At 38.7% G+C, this 21436-nt stretch overlaps 1 protein-coding gene across 2 annotated transcripts in view; it reads right to left on the minus strand.

Moving 5' to 3' along the window:
* LOC124113019 (transcription initiation factor TFIID subunit 4-like) overlaps nucleotides 1-14844 on the minus strand; it is a 34212-nt gene extending 19368 nt beyond the window's left edge. The window contains exons 1-3 of one of the 2 annotated variants that reach the window (XM_048398786.1): nucleotides 13613-14844; nucleotides 5831-5986; nucleotides 1228-1465 (exon numbers count right to left, since the gene is read on the minus strand). In XM_048398786.1, coding sequence (XP_048254743.1) covers nucleotides 1228-1465; nucleotides 5831-5986; nucleotides 13613-14827 — 1609 coding nt within the window. In that variant the 5' untranslated portion in view covers nucleotides 14828-14844. Of the gene's footprint in view, nucleotides 1-1227; nucleotides 1466-5830; nucleotides 6005-13612 lie in introns of both variants that reach the window. The other variant, XM_048398785.1, reaches the window with a different exon arrangement.
* Between the last annotated feature and the right edge of the window lie 6592 nt (nucleotides 14845-21436).

Here is a 21436-nt window from a genome sequence, read left to right on the forward strand (position 1 = left end):
ATATATATGACGGCAGTCTGTAAATCAAGGCGGCCTTGACCTGACAATCCAGTGATTGATATCATGAGCATCGATCTACACAATCGAGAATAATTAAATTTTCATTGTGTTCATTGAAATTCCTGCATTCTGATTAGCTGAATTGGTCACGTGTTATTGCATTCATTTCCCAATGAATGTAAAAAATTAAGCCATGCCCCTGCGGCACATTACTTTTATTACTGCAGAATGTCGGGGAATTCCCTTTCTGACCACGTGTATCGTCATGCACAGGACAGTCAGCGACTTTCATGCATATTCATTGTCCAAACTACCCTTTGAAACCGAAGGCCGAGAATGAATGAAACAGCAAACATGCAGGCTCGCTCGCCTGTTTTTTTTCAACTCGCCTCGGTTCAACTTTCATGTCTTTCATTTCTGACTAGCATTTTTCCTACTTTTGTAAGAATCGGCTGCGTGGATTCATACAGTTTGCATATCGTTTTTTTCGATTCATACCTCAATGAACCCAAAAAAATACAGTCAATCCTTAACACGATAACATGCATCAACCAAGACAGCAAGCCTGACCACCCAATCCCGTTAGTTGCCTCCTACGACAAGCAAAGACGCCTGTTACGACAAGCATGGGTTGCTGAAGAACAGTTATAACCTGGATCTTCACGGATTAATTTGCAATTTCCTGAAATTCGAACAATGTTTCATAATTTGATCTCAAGAGAGATCATGTGTTGCGAGTTTCAAATTCCAATGACTAATAGTCATGCTATCATGAAGTTATCTTGTACACCAAGCCTTTTTGATAATGACATCAATCTAACATTGTGTGACCTTGACCTGCAAAGTCATCCAATCACATGCTGAACATTACTTTTGTTAATCCTATTTGGTGTTACAAATATGAAGTCTCCATATCAAACTTCCAATAATATCTGAATGAAACTATTTCTTGAGTGCCCTTCAGCACTGACCTTAACATTTCACACAACTGTGACAAATGACAGGCATTGAGTTAATTATTGAGAGTCAATCATAGGTGATTGGAAAATGCTTAAATTTCTCATGAATTAATCTGAAATTTCGTCAAACTTTGAACCATGTTTCATATTTGATCTCTAGTGTCCTTGACCTTACAGAGGTCACCCAATAGAAACCCCACCTCAGAGATCATATAAGACACCAATCCATTTTCACTGGTAGAATCATTATTGTTAAATTCCTACTTACCATGTGGGGCCACCCCCTGTGCTGCCGCCCCAGCCCCGGCAACTGCTGCTTGTGGCTGCCCGATTGACCCTGGAACCTGTACTGTATTGGGGGCCGTACTGGGAAGATGAGTGTTGACTACGGGCATAGTGGCTCCAGTCTGCTGGAGGACAGTAGGCTGCCCACGACCTTGACCTACAGGTGGCTGGATTGTAACGTACGTTTGAACAGTACCAGAACGTCCCTGTGTTGATATAGGCTGAAACATTGAAGTTCACATTTAGTTTCGAACAAGAGGTGTTGCAAGTACAGAAGCAGGCTCTTTGCCACCATTTCCTCAAAAGCCCTTACATACAAGGGGTGTTCATTAAAGATTTCCCCTAAACCACTTAGGGTTATCATATTTGGTTGACATTTCACATGTGTAATGATACATGTATCTATGGGTTATGTCTGAATTTGCGGCACCGAACTATTAATCTAATCACTATTACAGGTGTTATGATCGAGTAGGAAGTGACAATGGAGCCAGTAGAATACCGAGTAGCAGGGGTCCAGAAACCGTCATATGCGCCGCACATGTCTGATTGGGAATCTCAAATGTCCGGTTTAAAATATTGCTTACCGGACATTTAAATTTTTCTGTCCGGACATTTTAAAAAGTATTGTCCGGACATTCTTAAATTTTGACCGGACATGATCAACAGTTAGGACTGAGCAGTTTCTGTCTGCAGTTGTAACACAATGAAGATTATCTACACTGACAAGCTGTTTGTTTTGATTGCTGTAAATACATCGTACCTACATGATAGTCCAAGCGGTCAATCACTGTAATAGGCAATAAACTGAGTTGCCACTGATTAATCAAGGATTAATTACTGAGAAACATCTTGATAATTTGAGTGAAAGGTGTTTACAACTGTACATAAATACCTTGCATCATCAATGTACCTCATTATCCTCACAATGTTACGATACGTAACCTCAGACAAGAAGCGAAAGCGTGACGACAGCCAGTCGACCAATGCAGATCAGTCGAGCGGATCTGCCAAACCCTCAAAGTCTGGACGATCATTTTGTAAGTCGTGGCTAACGACTTTCACTTGGTTGACATACAATGAGGATTTGCAGATTTTATTGTTTTCAGTAGCTAGTCGTATATTGAATCTTGATTGACCGCCATTTTGCTTTCTGTGACGATCGATATCAAATTTTTTTATGGTCAATAATTAAGTACAGATGAAAAAAGTATTCAAATAACTATTGCTATCAACAATATTTTAGTATTTGTGATTATATTATCTGTCTTGTTTTTAAATAATCTTTAGTTTAAAAAAAACCTTTTCCCATGAGGTCATGTGATAACCAAATATGGGATAATAGTCTCGATGCAAATGTTACAACGTGTACACTTGAGCAGACTCATGAATATAACTCATGAATATTAATTAGACTGTTCACTACGTTAACAGATCGTTATTATAACAGAAACAAACGTATTTTTTCCATGTACATCTAAAATGATATTATTTGTTATTAATTGTCCGGTGAATTAAACAATTTAAATTGAAACAATTCATAATTCATCATATTATGAATACGTAACAACTTGTAATGTGTGTGAAAAGTCGTACTAAAATACGCTATTTGAAGGGGCGTGGCCTAAATGCAAATGTCCGATTGGGATTTTAAATTTTCCGGACCCCTGACGAGTAGTGATTAGGTTTTTACATTTGAAAGGTCGCACACCAAAAGAAACTTTCGATGAAATGAAAGCAACTTATGGGGAAGATGCCCCATCATATGACGTTGTTAAACACTGGCATCGCCAGTTCAAGTGTGGTCGGACATCTGTTGAACAGCTGCCATTCCTGGTCGCCCCCATTCAGCCATTGATGAGGACACTATCCATCAAGTGGAGAGCGCAGTTTTGGCAGACAGACGTATAACTGTTCGCCAGTTAGCACAAGATGTCAAGATCAGTGTAGGGTCTGTGGAAAAAATCATCCATGACAATTTGAACATGCATAAGGTGTCTGCACGATGGATTCCCAGGTTGCTCACACCTTTCCAAAAGCAGGAACGAGTCAATTGCTTAAAGGATCTTTTGGACATGTGCCAAAAAAACCAGGCAAACGTTTTTGACAGACTTATCACACAGGATGAAAAATGGGTCCATCACTATGATCCTGAGACTAAAGTTTAGTCGATGCAATGGAAGCATGTGGAGTCACCACCCCCAAAGAAGGCACATGTCCAACCCTCTGCAGGCAAGGTCATGCTCACGCTGTTTGGGGACCAGCACGGAGTAGTGATGATGGATTTCATGGCAAAGGGTACCACAATTACAGGAGCTTATTATGCTTCACTGCTGCGGAAATTGCGGGACGCTATCAAGCTTAAGAGGCGTGGCATGCTGACCAAGGGTGTCCGTCTCCTGCAAGACAATGCTCCAGTACACAACTCTCATGTTGCCCAGACAGAAGCACGGTCCTGTGGCTATGAAATCCTTCCACATCCTCCTTACTCTCCTGACCTTGCACTTTCTGACTTCCACCTCTTACCAACCATGAAGTCATTTTTGAAGGGAAAACGTTTCACAGATTATGAAACACTGATTTCTGAAGTCAAGTCCTGGTTTGAGACGCAAAATGAGGGCTTTTACAAGCGAGGTCTCCATAGTTGTATAAAACGATGGGAGAAGTGTGTAACTCTTGGTGGTTCCTATGTGGAGAAAGACTAATACTATGCCAAGTTTCATTCCACTAAGTCCATCGGGAGTGGGTCAGGGGAAATCTTTAATGAACACCCCTCGTACCAGTATGATACCACCATGTATTTCAAATCTGAAAACCTTGCTGTCATATTTGTGAAAAACCAGGAAGTCCCTTGCCTCCAGTTAGCATAATAAGGAAATGTATTAACTTCCTATCTAATGACATTACTTCTGGTCCAAGAAAACAAATGCCTCCTGTTGGATACCTTTAAATCAAAAAGTCTTTCCATATGCCTCTAACTAGCTTCATAAAAAGTTATATGCAAACCACAACCATGACCCTGATAATGTCACTTACAGTTCTCAAAGAAGATAGTCCCATGCGTCTAGTTTATTTCAAAGGATGTTGTGTGGGCTTCTGTTTGACATGGTAAAGAATGCATCAACAACTTCATGTAGTACCACTAAAATGAACCGATACTAGCCTGACATCACTGTTTGACAAAAAAATATAAATATCTAAATCACATAGCCCTAACCAATCACCCATATTATTGCAGACATCGTGACAGTAACCTTGATCTGATTCATGTTAATCAAGACAACGCTTAAGATATGCCAGCAAACCAGTCTCACGGTACAACAGTACCTGTCAATGATTGATACAACCATTTTTCACATGAACTTCAAAGATAAAAGTCATCTTCCCGAGGCAAGAGCGTCCACTAGTCTAGTTTCGACCCTGGCCACATCAAGCCCACTTTCCGGGGTTAAATATGATTGGACTATAGCACATATCTAGTCCAGTCAGAGAATGTTTCATAAATTCAACATCTGGGTTTTCGAAAACATGGTCGCTGCCATACAGCACTCATAATCTACAAGAAGTAGCGCCACGATCAAGCCAAGTAAAGTGGGTTTGATGTGGCAAGGGTAGAAACTAGTTTTTGATATAGGCCGTGGAGACGATTGCCTTGGGAAGATGGCCTTTAGTAGGTAAGACACAGGCACATATAAAGTTCCGTGCATGTTAGGGTACCATGCCTCAGAAACAGATCATGACATAACCATGTCTTACAACAACCTAAATGATGACTTTGACCTTTGACTAACCTTGACCAAACCTGACAAAAAAGGATCTCATCCAATAAAAGTCAATAACATCCACATAGTTAACTTTAGAATTAAACTTGCTTTTGGTCAGCATAACCATGTCACTGTTTCAGTTCATTTTCTAGGACATTGACTGATGGTCATCCAAAATGTGTGGAAGAATTTGGCAGTGATAAAGAAGAATGACCTATATATTTTGGAATATTCCTACAAAAAGCCCATCTCATCTTGCATCTGGTAATACCATGACATCCCATATGAAACACTCCTATCCTGAAACAAATATGACGCAGCATTCCAAACAAGGGGTCCTGGGGTTCTTGATGTTCACTGCTGTACTATGTTATTGTAGGTAACCTCTAAATCTTTGATAAGAAACATTCACCATTGGAGCTATGACAAGGACCCCTTGAATTTCATGCTTCTATTCTGACACTATGACACTTTTCACAACATCTTCCAAAAATTCTGAAACAAATTTCAACTTGTCAAGAAACCATAAAACTATGAACATTTCAAGACATTTAAACAAGTGAGGTTGGTTTTAACACCACCTTCAACAGTTTTTCAGTAATATCACGTACAACGTGTCAGCTTAATGTGGTAGGAAAGCCCAAAGTGATGCTGATCTTACACGTTCACCACTTTGGTGAAACCACGAGCATTGGCATGGTGCTGACAAACCAAGAAACATAACCAGGGCGAACCGGGATTTGAACCCACAGTCACAGGTTTCTGGGGCATCTAAGGAAACTTGTCAACAAACTTAATGTATTTCCAAATAGCAGTTCTTACCCTGACATTCTGCAACTTATTGGCTGATGTTGGTACTGTGGTGACGATGGACTGCGACCCCGGCACAGCCCCCTGCCCCGTCGTGGACATCAACATGAGCTGGCCCTGTTCATTCTTCACCAGGAGCGTCCCTGGCTGCAGTTGGAATCCACCAGGCTGTAATGTTATTGTATTCTGCAAACACCAAAGTCACTCATCTCTCATCTGACAGCTGCAGTAGGAGTTACCCAGTGTTAAGTACAACACCCATGCAGCCATGCAGGCAATGCCACTAGTGGCAGGCAACGAGCAATAAGTCAACTTTGACGTCACACATATACACACAGACAAGCAGTCACTATCATGTCTAAAGGCTAGTCTAGTCAACTAGCAATTATTACATGCAGAAATATGAAGGGTTCAGTTCATTACTGCTATATCAGTGTTTGAAATCAGGGATGAAAATTACAGGGTCATCATCGACATGACTTCCCTGTTGACAAGGCTGGATGATTTGGAATAAAATTCATAACAATAGCAAATTCCTTGAAACCCTGTCATTCCCAAATTTCTAACACTGAATGAGTTAAAAGTTGTTAAGTGATAGAATCAGAAAGTGGAATTTGGTTAGAACTGACTGTGCATCTAGGAAACCCTGAAGCCTGAAGGACAAGAAATGTTCACTGAGAAACTGGGAAGCAGCAGGGATAATTCTAGGGTGGGGCCATGTGCTTTTGCCCCTAAATTTGAAAAAAAGGCCCACATTTTCAAACACAATTTTAACATTGTGCTCAATGGGCATACCTCTGGAATATTTGAAATTTTCACAAATGAAGCCCATGTCAGAAAATTCCTAGAGTCAACCCTGGGAGCAGTATTGTGAAAACTGAACCATTTCAATTCCTTTTGACTGTAATCATGGCAAATATCATAACAAGATCATCATAAAATAATCAATTCACATGAGTAAACAATAACTACAAATATACAAATGAAACTGAAGTATTTGTTTACATGGTTTAGGAAACAAGATCATGCTTTTTTTTTATTTACAATTTCACTTGGAGTTTAGATGTAAAACACAAAGTACCACTAGGAAAAGCAATTCTTGATGTGAACAACTTTGACATGTACTCAGCTTGGTCAGAGGAGACTACTGCGCAGTTTATTGACACACTCTTTGGCTTTTATTTTCTTTGTTAGTACACAAATTCATTAACCTTTAGATAACTTTATCAAGAAAGATGCGTCACAAAATATTGTCTTATAACCTAAAAGTCACGAAGGTTTAACATGTTTCAAGCCTAACAGTATTCCAGCTACACGACATCCTACTACACAGCATCGACCTACACAATTGGGATACAGTGACATGCATCATCCAAGTCAGTGTTGCTGATGGATGTCATCATGTCCCAATTATGGAGGTTGTTCTCGTGATATGAATCTCTGGATCATCTGGTCCAGACTCGATTATTTACAGACTGACATCACATATTGCAGAAAGCTCCGTTAAACAACAAACAAAAACAGAGGTAGCGAACTTGATCTCAATTCAAATAAATGTGGCTGATTAACTTTATAACTAAGCAAAATTTCACAGCAGGTCTCAGCAAATTGCAGGAATATCACTGAAGTATCTTTCTCTCTATCAGCTCACTGATTTTGCAAAGAGGAAAAGACTTCATCCATTTATTTATTAATGACACTACTCCCTTCAAAGATTAATTCATGGTCTACTATTGAACCCATAAGTACTTTATTTTGTAGATTCAGCTGGTTTAAAGGTTGTTAATCATATTAATCACTAAAAAACTTGAAAAATAGTCAAATGTCAACTAGGAGCTTAATTCTAACATGTCTAATCCATTAATCATATTGATGTCTAACCTCAGAACTGTTATAATGAATTGTTTACAAAATTGAATGGAAAAGATGCCCTAGAAATTATCTTATTAGCAGACAGTGGGAAAATTGTGCGTAAATGATTTGCCTGTCATATGCTGATATAATATAACATATCTCTTTAGCAAATCAAATCACAAAAGAAAACACAAAAAAAACATAAAATATATTTCATACCTAGACATATTAGGTAGACATATATGATAAAATCACAAGCATGTTTTTTATTTTGAATTTGTTTTACAACATGTACAAAGTATTACCGAAAATGATATAAGCAAATCATTTTTTTAAAATGAAGACGGATGACTTCAACCTTGGCAAGATTGTCAAATGTCTATTTCGCCTAGTGTTTTTAAAAGTGATTGAGTGGAAACAATGTTTTCACAGATGTTGGCTGTGTATTCTTTGGTGGTTCCAAGAGTAAAATGGGGAGGATAAAAAACAAAACAATTATTAATCTCACAGAGACGAGACCATTCTGCATCAATACATACACACCCTGATATGATGTAGGATAAAGTAAAAAGCATTGTTTATCAATTTCATTTACTACTGGCTGGTTTCAGTTAGGAATAAGGAGCATAGGATGAAATCTGTGATGGATTATTTTCCAATTATATCAGTGATTTCACTAAATTTTGAAATAATAATAATATTAAAGAATGACATGTATCAGTGTGTTGTTTTAAGCATCACAGTTTTAATAAAAGACAATGTTATATATCAAACAGAAACAGAAAGTGAGTTAATTCCCATTTTACGACAAGTTGTAAATAGTAGGACCAATTGTAGGTAAATAGGTGTAGCTCCACACTGACTGAGTGATTACGGTTTTACGGAACTTTCAGCAATATTCATAGGAGGAGCACAGGAAACATTAATCAAAGAATTACAGTTTTGTAAATATGGAGATACATGTTTTAAAAAGTGAATATATTAATCTATTGGGTCAAAAACTAGTTCTAAAAACCAGGCTAACCACTGCTAACACTTTGAAATTGTGACGTTTCCTTTATGCGGTTAAACTATTTCAAAAAAAGTTCAATACTAGTTACTTACTATTGGTTATACTTACAAAAGAAAATGTTACTGCAGTGTTTTATTTCCCTTCATACCTATTAGTTTAGTGTGTATTTGGTGCATTAGATATAAAGTTGACAGAGCGAAATAGAAAGCACATCACTTTTCATTTAGACAGCTAATCTTGCTGACAGATTAACGATTAAATCATTAATGATTAAACAAATACCAAACAGGACTCAATTTAGATATATAAAACATGCACCAATACAACCTATTACTGAAAATGCAACCTGGTGCTTTGTTATACCTCCGACTTATAAGGCCATGGGTATATAGTTATACGAAGGAACTACATCCATCTGTAGACATTTTTGTGTGCAACCTATAACTTGAAAACAACTGCATAAAATCTATTTCAAACTTGGTGAAAACTTTCTATACCAATAGGAGGGGTGCAGTGCAAAGTTTGACTTTGATATGTGTATTTTCTGAGAAAATGTGAACTTTTACATGTTTTGAACTTAGAAGTTACTTCAACATTTATGTGACCTACAACTTGAAAACTAGTTCATGGATACTTTTCCAATTAGGGGTATAGTTTTTATACCAATAGGAGAGGTGCAGTGCAAAGTTTGATTTTGATAAGTGGATTTTCTGAGAAAGTATTGCTTTTTCCATGTTTTGAACTTAGAAATATGTTGGAGTCGAAGTAGGGGGTCGGCTCACTTTTTGCCTTGTTTACCATACTACATCACTAATTGCTGTGTTATGTGTAATTCAGAAATTGGACATTTTATATATTTAGACTATGTTTTATCTTGGATAAATTTATGGACCAGGACGCAAGCCGGTTGTCTGGTGCAACTAGCTTTTCATGTCAACATGCACCTGATGCAAGTCAAATCATGTTTCTTCAATCAAGCCTGAATGCAGACCATTGAATTTTGCTATTTTGTACATGGACACATTAGCACAAAGGATTGGAGAAAGACTGCCCTAATTGTACGCTTTTTCTATTTTCATTCATGAACGATGATCATTGCGTTTCAAACGAAAACAATATTTAAATTTCAAACAATTTCCATCACTTATAATCAATAATGTATACGTAGCAATATATTAAATAGAAACTAGTCCCGCTAGGTTTATCTTTTCTCATACCATGTATATAACATGCTGTTGTAATCAAGTTAGTGTATATCCACCAGTATAACAGGCAGGGTTAGAAACTAACAGTTTTCGGCCACTGGTCCTTATAACATGTATAATGATAATATATAGCAATACCCTCAAAAAGCGCAAATTTCTACTAGTCCTTATGATACCTTTACCATTGGGCAGTTTGGCAAGGACTATAGGACTAGTGCCAATTTCTAACTCTGACAGGTAATAGGTAAAATGCAAAACATCATTCCTTATCTGAATTCATATAACCCACTGGTGTAATATTTCTTTTACCATAATCAATAAGGGAGTTATCAACCCTATTATCATGATTATGTCATGCTGTCTAAACAAACATGGTGCTGTTGACTAAATAAGACAACAAATCAATGACTATGCAGCGTTAGAAACTAACAGTTTTAGCCTACTAGTCCTTATAATGATAACATATAGCAAATCCCTTAAAAATGGGAAATTTCTACTAGTCCTTATGATACCTTAACTATTGTGCAGTTTGGCAAGGACTAGAGGACTAGTGCCAATTTTTATCGCTGCTATGTACTATGTACATTATAACATAGATCTAATTAGGGGACAAGTCATGTTAAACCATTTACCAATGTATCATTACAATGCAGCCTCATTACTATGCTGAACAAATAAGGTTAGGGATCATAAACATTTTTAGGATATTTTTTATGAAATTGCTCATCCAGTCTTCACTATGAAAATATTATAGGATATATTATAGGATATTATGAAAACACCCTTAATTACAATTTACCTAAAAAAATTCATTTAAAAACAAAATCATATGTCAATTACAAAAAGAAAGAGCATGTAACATGATTACATATGTCATTTTCTAACAATTAGATCACTTTTATTTCACAGTAAACATAGTAAATGGGAACTGTTTCATTCAGTGGTATAAACTGTTATGGACACTAAAAAACTTTTGATATACTTACAAAGATCCCTTGACTTTCATTCTTAAATCCAACACTGGATCACTAAGTTCTCTGACATTTGGTTATTATTTCAGCCATTGAATGGTGCTAATATTATCATGGAAATATTTTAAGTATCTAAATGCTTCATTGGACTTTTTGAATACTGATAAAAAATCATGACCAATACTGCTAGTAATAGATATAATTTCATGGTCATATTTCTCCCCAAGATCAAACTTCAATTCTACCAATGACTAATAGAAGCAAACAAGTTCTGTCCAAACAAACAGTCAAACACATCTCTAATCATGCTAATACTCATGATGTTATGTTTCATGAATTAGTGATGTTACAGTTTTAAACATTTGGAGCCGTTTACTTGTATTACTGAAACTGTTCCATCGCCAGTTAGCTGTTTTTGATATCAAAACATTCAAAATATCTACCATGCAATACTGGGTATGTTCCGTTTTGTTTGACAGCGACAAGATTATTGATGACGAAGAACAAGCAGATTACGTCATTGATAGACTTACAAACTGTGGATTCAGTGTCTTTCTATGACTATTCTAAAGTGAATTCATCTAATTATGACACTATGAATATTGATAGTTTCACAATTCTAACTGCAAATGACTATTAATAGCTTGTGTATCATCTTGTATCAATACAGAAAAAATGTATCTTGTAACTAGTGGTGAGACTTCTCAATACAAGTATCGATCACAGTCACGCACTAAGTATAAAATATTGGTTCTGACCTTAAAGGTGTGATTTAATAACTGTTCCATTAAACACTAATCAGTAGTTCAAGTTAAGAGTGAAAACAAATATTTTCATTTGTTGTGCTATACTTCACACTGCCAACTGTAAATCATCAGTGTGCCAGGTATTTGGCCATCCTCTCTATGAAAATGATGGCTTTACGCACCACAGATAATAAGATTTTGTTTGATTGTAGTTTAACGCCGTACTCAGCAGTCTGAAAATAATCGAGTCTGGACCAGACAATCCAGTGATTGACGTTATGAGCATCGATCCACGTAATGGGGATACAATGTCATGCATCAACCAAGTCAGGGAGCCTGACCTCCTGATCCCGTTAGTCGCCTCTTACAACAAGCATAGTCGACAGATAATAAGAGCACATGGAAGTATCGTGATACATATTGGATCGTGAGTAAGGTATCGTGATATGTATCACATCGCACAGTTGGTGTATCGTCCCAGCCCTACATGTAACGTATTGCCCCATGAAATCTCACAATGCCCTGGTGCACTGATGTATTGTTTCACCGCTACTGAAAAATGATGATCAGGGTTATGGGCAAGGTTAAACAAACGCCCATATTCTATGTACATGTATTGTAATAAACATGACAAAGAGAAACAGAAATTTAGAGTGATCTTATTTTACTTCTTCTGAAGCACTGTACCGTGAAACTACCAAGCTTTCTTGGAGGTATGTGAAAAAAAGTCTGCTGATGGGACAAACTGTTAGCGTCTTTTGATAATTTTGTTTTACTGTATATAATGCTGATTGTGTTTCAACAAACTTACTTTGAGAAACTGATGTTGCTGGTATCTGGTGCACAAAATTAGAACTATTTGTACTTCTCAAACATATGTTAGAACTGTTACTATGGTTACTGACCTTAATAATAAAACACAAAAATAAGTCATGTAGATGTATATGGTAGTAGTGTTAACATTAAATGTCAAAAAGAAAGAAGTATAGAATATTGATTACCTTCATGATTATTTACTAATTAGGTCATATGACACTTCCAAAAACATTATGAAAGTCAGATATTTGTAATCCATCTGCATTCCCTAATTCAGGTAAATGTTTTGCTAACAATAGATTTTATCAAATGATAAGTATTGTTATCAATACTTATGTTCAGAAAAGTCAGACAACATCCTCATGTAACCCTTGAAACAGGTAACATCAAATATTAATGTTGACAAAGCAGAAACACAAGTATCTATCATATTCTGGGATAAACACTGATCTTGAATTCCCAATATGTACCCAAACTTGTCAAGTAGTTTGCTGTGTAGTAAGCATCCATACAAAGCCACACAGAAACTCTTCACCAGTTTCTTGATAACTGTGCATAATTTCATAAGGTAATGACATAAGAAAAATTTCTCAATTAAGAGTCTTTTGTTTTACACTATTTTTAGCAATATTCCAGCCATATCTTGCCAGAGGACACCAAGAATGGGCATCATAACACCTTGAACAAATGAGGGGAATTGAAAACAAAACTTCACCCATGTCTAGTGAATGCTCTAACCGCTCCGCTACCCAACTGCCCCCACCAAGGCAAAACCATTAATTCTTCATAAAAAATCCTTAAAATGATTGTATTTTTTGCAATATTTGGGCCTACCATGTTATTAATCCACTCATGAGATAGTGGGTTGATCTATTGTGCTTAATCACATTAAAGGGAAATTGATATATTGTAACTTACTTATGTATATATATCAAAATATATCCAAGTGTTTGAGTTGTGCTAAACAATGTCCATCCCCTGCCTGGACTTGTTGAATAAAAGTTCAACATTAATGAGATATGATGACACAATTGTTTTACAGAGCATTTTTATATCAGTTTTTGTATGTTCATGGCCTTCATGATCACGAGTATCTAAGTACAGATGTTCATCATTAACAATGCTAACAGAATATTAATACATTAAACAAATAGTCTGACCAACATGCTTTACATCATTACTGTACTCACCGCTGATTGCTGCCGAGGAGCAATGCTAATCTGCTGGGGTTGTTGTGCTGCGATTCGGATAGGATTGGACATCCTTTGCCCCCCTTTAGACATGCCCGTAGTGCGAGTACCTGACGCATTAACATTCACAATTTGTACAGGTCCCCCACTTGTCCCTTGAGTGGACACCACAGACGGTCGAACTACCGTCACATGTTGATGGGGTTGAGGTTGCGTCCGCACTGTGATCACACTTGGACTAGCATTGCCCTTAATATTTGAAATCGACACATTGTGCATATTACCACCTGCACCACTTAAATGGGCTCCTCCAGGGAGCATGGAACTGTCTGAATGTGTACCTGGTACATTCAAATGAATAGTCTGCATGTTCATAGACTCCTGTTTCACCTCCTGTTTTATTATATATGGTGAGTTTGGATTGTTTTCCTGTTTCACTGCACCATTTCCTGGCTCTTGTTTCATTAAGAAAGGCTGAGATGATGACACAGATGAATCTTTACCTCTGTGGATGTTCTGAACAGTCTGTTGATGAGGACTCCCATTTTGAGCTACTGAAATAGGCTTCTGTTCAGCAGCAATTGTGGCTAAATTGTAAATAGCATTGCTAGCTGCAGAGTTGTCTCTGGTGGCACTCAAGCCACTTGTTCCATGTACACTTGTAGTAATAGAATTGACATTGCTGTTGCCTATACTATTCATAAACGATCCTGTATGAGAAGCAGGTATATGTACAACAGTTGTGTTTGTTGGGTTGATTGCATTATTTTGGGGTTGTGTGATAATCCGTATATGAGACGGATTAGCAGCCTTGCTATTGACAGTGTTTACATTCAGCAGGGAAACCCCTCCAGTGGTTGCAGGGACTGGGGAGGAGTTTATAATAGAGGCAATTCCAAGAATCTGATTTTCTGAAAGATTCGATTTTGAAGTGGGACCAAAGGAAGCATTCAGGGCAGTGTTGTTATGAATTGGCAAACCTTTCTGTCCGGCACTTGTCGTCGAGTTTGCTACAAAACTGGGGTTTGTGGAAGTTACATTGGTGGATGATGTACCAATATGATTATTGTTGACGGAGGCGTCTGATATTGTCTTCGGTGGTTCCTTATTTGTTGGTGAAGCTAACTGGGATTCTAGGGACCCAACTAACGCGCTCACTGCTGTTTCATCGATTTCAGATGATAGCAAGTCATCAATAGAACCTGGGTCCGCCATTTCCCCAGCTCGCCAAATTTTAGACTGAAACAGCGCATGCGTAAAGCAGAGACTGCCGGGATATGTTAGTAAAGCGAAGACGGAGACTGCTTGCAGTACAACTAACAACAAGCTATGGTTATTTTTAGAAGCAGCGGTTCTCCGTTGGCACAAACTTTCTAAGGAAGGATATTTCAGGCGTTTTTTTCTCAAATTTTGCCCTGAATAGAAATATAGAACTGCTGATACTTTGTCATCCCTCGTATGACAGTAGTTATCAAATATATTATTCATACTTCCCGAACATGTTTCATCGAACTACTACTACTACTACTACTACTACTACCCGATAATCAAAATTGGCCAGAATCCGAAGAAGGTCTTACCATAACCGACCCGCCAAACATCTAGGGCGTTAAAAATTGTACTTTGTATCAAAAAGAGAGCTGAAGTGATAATCGTTGCAAACTAATGGCTAGATAGTGGTGAGAAATGCGATTTGTACCTCCGTACGTGCGCGCGCCTCTGTGTGTGTGTGTTTGTGTGTGTGTGTGTGTGTGAAAGAGAGAGAGAGAGAGAGAGAGAGAGAGAGAGAGAGACAGAGAGAAATAAATACTTAATCATTCATTGATTGACATAGCATGGTAAGATACCACAAATTAATTTTAATGCTGCTTATTCTGTGATGCATTATTGATTAATTGACTTGTTAGTTTAAAGGTTCAATCATTCAGGGAGAATTTAATTTGTTTGTTTGTTGTTTCACTCAGCAATATTCCATCTATATGAAGACGGTCTGTCGTGGTGCTTAGTTTGGTGGCCCTAAAAACAACACAGGTAAGAAAAAGGTGGAGTTCCAGGTAAGAACTGTCTTCAGCAACCCACGCTTGTCGAAAGAGCCGATAAACGGGATCGGGTGGTCAGGCTCACTGACTTGGATGATGCATGTCATCGTATCCTATTTGAGTGGATCGATGCTCATGATGTCAGTCATTGGGTTGTCTGGTCCAGACTCGATTACTTATAAACCGCGGGGTGGTCGGGTAGCCTAGTGGTTACAGCGTCCGCTCGTCACGCCGAAGACCCGGGTTCGATTCCCGTCATGGGTACAATGTGTTAAGCCCATTTCTGGTGTCCCCCGCTGTGATTTTGCTGGAATATTGCTAAAAGCGGCGTAAATTAAAACACACCCACTCACGACTTACAAACCGCAGTCATATAGCTGGAATATTGCTGATCGCGACGTTAAACAACACACAAACAAATAAAAAAATATAATACTCCGGTCAGTATTGAAAAAGGTCAGGAACAATATGGTTTTAACTGACCTGAACAATACAATGCGTCGTGTCTATGCCATACGAAGAGTGACATATCAAGATCTGGCGCGTTTATTATATATGCATTTGCAGTGATAGAATACCAGTGTATTATATCTCTATTATATTATGATAAATACTCTGAGATTTCAGTCCACCGCGGCGACAGTATTAGTTTCAGTCCACCGCGATGACAGTGTTGGTTTCAGTCCACCGCGATGACAGTATTGGTTTCAGTCCACCGCGATGACAGTATTGGTTTCAGTCCATCGCAGTGACAGTATTGGTTTCAGTCCACCGCAGTGACAATATTGGTTTCAGTCCACGGCGATGGCAGTATTTGTTCAAGTGTGAGTGAGTGAGTGACGATCGGAGGTTTTAACCACTAGACTATTCCATCACCCTTGTTTCAGACAGATCAGTAAGAGCTAACATACTGGTTATTGTGTGATGTTGTTTTACGTCACACTCACCAATATTCAAGCGATATCACGGCGATTGGAGACAATCGTCTGGACAAACAAGTGGTTGACTGCATGAGCAATGATCTATTAATATTTATTCCCACAAATGATGACCACAGGTGTACAGTAACATATACCAACTCCCATGACGACGGGGCAGTCCTCAGGTTGCATGAATAACTCTCCCAGGCATTTTGTCAACAGTTTACTTGCACTTGCACAGTTATGCTTTTGTCTCATAATCTCTATGATATGAAAAAGTCATTTCGTAATTTCTGTCGTTTTCAACAGCTACCATTCAATCACTCTTTCATTGACGAGGGGCGGTCGGGCAGCCTAGTGGTTGAACCGTTCGCTCGTCACGCCGAGGCCCGGGTTCGATTTCCCGTCATGGATACAAAATGTGAAGCCAATTTCTGGTGTCCACCGCCGTGATATTGCTGGAATATTACTAAAAGCGGCGTAAAACCATACTCACTCACTCACTGACAATTTTGTTTGTTTGCAGTTTAATGCCGCACTCAGCAATATTCAAGCTATATGACGACTGTCTGTAAATAATCTAGTCTGGACCAGACAATCCAGTGACTGACATCATGATTATCGATCCACGCAATTGGGATGTGATGACATGCATCAACTATGTCAGCGAGCCTGACAACCCGATCGCGTTAGCCGCCTCTTACGAAAAGCATTGTCGCCTATTCTCTACCCGGATCTTCACTGGGCGATTTTTATTTTGCCACAGTTAGCCATACTCCAACTATGTCACGACGGCATGTACATAATCGACTTTGGACCAGGTAAACCAGTGGTTGAGTGCATGACCAATGTATGGTAGGGTGACACAAGCACAGCCAGCCAGAGCGGGTATTGTAACCATCCAATCAACGTTAACTGGCTCTTTGAGAACGATAAATCAGCGATAGAAATTGGCACTAGTCCTCTAGTCCTTGCCAAACTGCCCAGTAGTTAAGATATCACAAGGACTAGTAGAAATTTCCCATTTTTAAGGGATTTGCTATATGTTATCATTATAAGGACTAGTAGGCTAAAACTGTTAGTTTCTACCACTGGATAATGGTCATACATATTCTGACCCGAAATTCATGGGCTGTATAAGTAATCTAATGTTGTTTAACGCCACAGAGGCGTTATCGACTCAAGCTATATCACGGAATCATGGATTCCTGCGTGTAGGTTGGTGTAGAGAAATGGGTTTTAACACCGCGTTCAAATTATTGTACTTATATAGATACGCGCATGCACGTGTGTGTGTGTGCGCGCGCGCGCGCGCGCGTGTGTGTGTGTGTGTGTGTGTGTGTGTCTGCTTATACTAGTCCAGACTAATACGGATTTTATAGTGCCAGCCCACTAAGGTACCATGCCGCAGTTTAACACGAATACCCTACTCAGACACAGTATACTGACTCCGAGCCGACCAGTCCTTGTTTAAGCCCCTTAATGCCGAGCACCACGCAGGGTAACAACAAGAACGATCTTTTAAAGTCTTTTGGTATGACGCGGCCGGGAATCGAACCCTGGACCTATAATCGAGTGAGACAAACCTTTGGCTGATTTAGCAGACATCGACTGAGCAACGCCCAACTCATCCGCGATCGCTGACTTGGTTGATGCATGTCATCGTATCCCATTCGTGTGGATCGATGCTCATAATGTCAATCACTGGATTTTCTGGTCCAGACTCGATTATTTACAGACCGCCGTCATATAGCTGGAATATTGCTGAGTGCGGCGTAAAACAACAAACAAACAAACCAACCAAGCAACTATTCAAACAGTTTCTCCACAGCTGCTTTTACGTCATCGCTGGAATCGAAATTGGTTCCGACTAGAACTCTTCATGTTCGGGAATAGATGGAGTCAGATCAGGAGACTCAGGTCGGTGCTGTAGGAGTTTAAAGTCACTCGTGGATCGTAGCCATAGCGATGACTAATTTGTGCACTGGCGCATTGTCCGGGTGAAAGAGCACACCATTCTCGGTTGCCCGAGTCTCTATGTCTTAATTTCATCACGTAATTACCTCAAAAGTGCAACATAATATGCTCCGTGTATTGTCTCGACTTTTGGAAGATAGTCCCACAAAGATGACACCTGCGGCATCCTGGAGCACGGGGATCATAACTTTTCCAGCTGATGTGGCAGTCTTTTCCCTCTTTGTTGGTGGTGCCAAGTGCTTCCACTGTTTTGATTGTTGTTTGGACTCAGGCTGGAAGTGGCAAATGGTAAACCAAGGTTTCATCCACAGTCACAAATCATTGCAAGAACCTTTCTGTGTCAGCGTCAAACAGAGCCAGATTATCACGAGACATGTGTCTGGTGCGATTTTTATATCAGATGCTAGAAGGTTGGAAGCCAACGAGCTGATACTTTCTTTATTGTCAAAGTTTCTGTGTTAATCGAATGTACACTCTCCAGTGAAATGCCTACTAGCAATATGACGCTCAGTCATTCGCTGGCCCGTTATCACCACATGGTGGATTCTCTGGATCATGTCTGGTGTTGCTGACGTCATAGGCCTTCCGGGATGGGGGTCGTCCTCTCGGCTATCCCTGCCACGCTTAAACTTCCATCATTTGCATCCCACCTCTTTACAATTGCATAGTTAGGACCATCCTTCCATTGTGTTGTACGCCACTTTTAGCAATATTCCAGCAATATCACGACAGGGGACACCAGAAATGGGCTTCTCACTATATTTGCCCAGTTGGGAAATCGAACCCGGGCCTTCGGTTGCGAGCGAACGCTTTAACCACAACACACGCCGTCAGAGTATGACGACACACAATCCACCAAGTCACTGACTTTCAGATTAGTTTATTCGCGTCGTACGACATACATCTCGATGACTTTGAATCTTTTCTGACCAGAAATTATATGGGTTTCAGTGAGAAACATTTATGTATTAAGACCATTATTATCCATACTGTCTAGGATAGGCCGTACCGTGAAGGCGTTTGTCGTCTGTATTGATGTCGTGCTGATAAGCTGAGCGTATCACAATGTCCGCATGTATTAGTGAAAGAATACTGAATTTACTTGAACAAAATACAACTGATATCTCATTTTAACTACTTCAGTGATTCAGTGACACAACGATTTTCAAAGTAAGATTGTGGAGTTCGGGTAGAAAATACATAATAAACACAACATTTGTCTTTTTTGTCAGATAACATCTTCATCTCATCTCCTGACCTGAGAAAACTTACTTTGTAGCTCCGACACTCTTGAAACTATACACGCATTTTATAAAACATAACAATGTCCACAGCCTGTCATCCATGTTTTATAAGATATATAGCACTCTGATGCATCAAAGTAATATATCAGGGTTCTGTTCTCCAGCATCTTGGATGGGTAAACAATGTCAGCTTCCATGTACCGCGAGGTAGCTCCAAATGTTTTAACTGTTAATTGAAAACGTGAGCACTTTATCATGGCACTGGACAACGGGATATTTTCAAACTATAGACGGAATGCAGCGTCCGAACGTGTATTTTATTGGTCATGTATTTTCAGATTCATCCCTGTAAAGTATTTACATAACGACTATGTGAATCTGATAACATGAAACTTTACACATAACTTGTATGTCGAGGTTGACACAGCGGTTGAATTTACCATGGGGCTCGTGCCACAGTGTCATGTTTTTATGTATGTATAGAGCACCAACCTTGTGACAAGACTGCTAATATGTCCTCTAAACATTCACTCTTAAGGGAAGTTGGTGAAGCCAACTGGTTAAAGAGTTCGCTCGTCAGGCTGACTACCTCGGTTCGATTCCTCTCATGAGTACAATGTATGAATCCAATGTCTATCATGACCCCTGTCGTGATATACAAAGACGTCGCACAGCTCTACTTACTATGCAGTTTACACTAACAAAACCAATCAACAATCAGGTTATTGAGTATACGGTCCCGATCAATACACCATGCAGTTTACTCACTGACCAAACCAATCAACTATCAGGCTATTGGATATACACACACATTGTGGGTTTTAGTAGAACCTGCATAATTTCAATTGCCATCTAACTACACCAATCATTAGACACTCTATATGGATCCGGGCCGAGCTTTTAAATCACCACAACTTGAGCTGAAATTAAGGATCAAAAGAGCCCTGTGAATACACAGCAAGATAATAGACAGGGTGTGATCTGTTGGATGGAGTGACATGCACATACTGGCTGCTACAATACACTGATCGTGATCCCTACATAACACAGCTGGATTATATAATGTGTTTTTGTACCCTAGGTCTTTAGAATGGATTAAGGAGTTTACGATCTTGAATATACTTTCTTCGAGGATCATTGCTCACCATATCCAGTACCTATATTTAGAAAGTGTGTCTCTATCTTTGGTGAAAATAGCGTAAACTACGACATATTTGTTTTCCAAACAGTACTTGAAATTTGTTTACATTTATGTATTATTCTTAAAATGTAGAGATTACACAAGGAATTTCTATTATTGATAATTTGAATAGCATGGATATTCACTCACAACTAGCAATAAAAAGACCTGTCAGAAACAGGTTGTATACACGAAGATAAATCGATCATTATTTATAAGTAAACAGCAAATTTATTTACATTTTCATTTGTATTTTACGTAGATCTACTTATTAATATTTTTCTATGGACTTGATTATCACTCTATAAAATATTCAGGAAGAGAATCATAAAAAAAACCAGGTTAGTTTGAAAATGTTGGATTACCCTTTTAACCACTGATTTTCATCAAACAAATACGCAACCCATGTGAGCGAAAAGAGAAGTACTGCAAAAACATATTTCCGGTTTACAGCGGAAGTAGTA

Source organism: Haliotis rufescens, unplaced genomic scaffold (assembly GCF_023055435.1).
Source record: "Haliotis rufescens isolate VD_foot unplaced genomic scaffold, xgHalRufe1.0.p SCAF_19, whole genome shotgun sequence".
Lineage (NCBI taxonomy): Eukaryota > Metazoa > Mollusca > Gastropoda > Lepetellida > Haliotidae > Haliotis > Haliotis rufescens.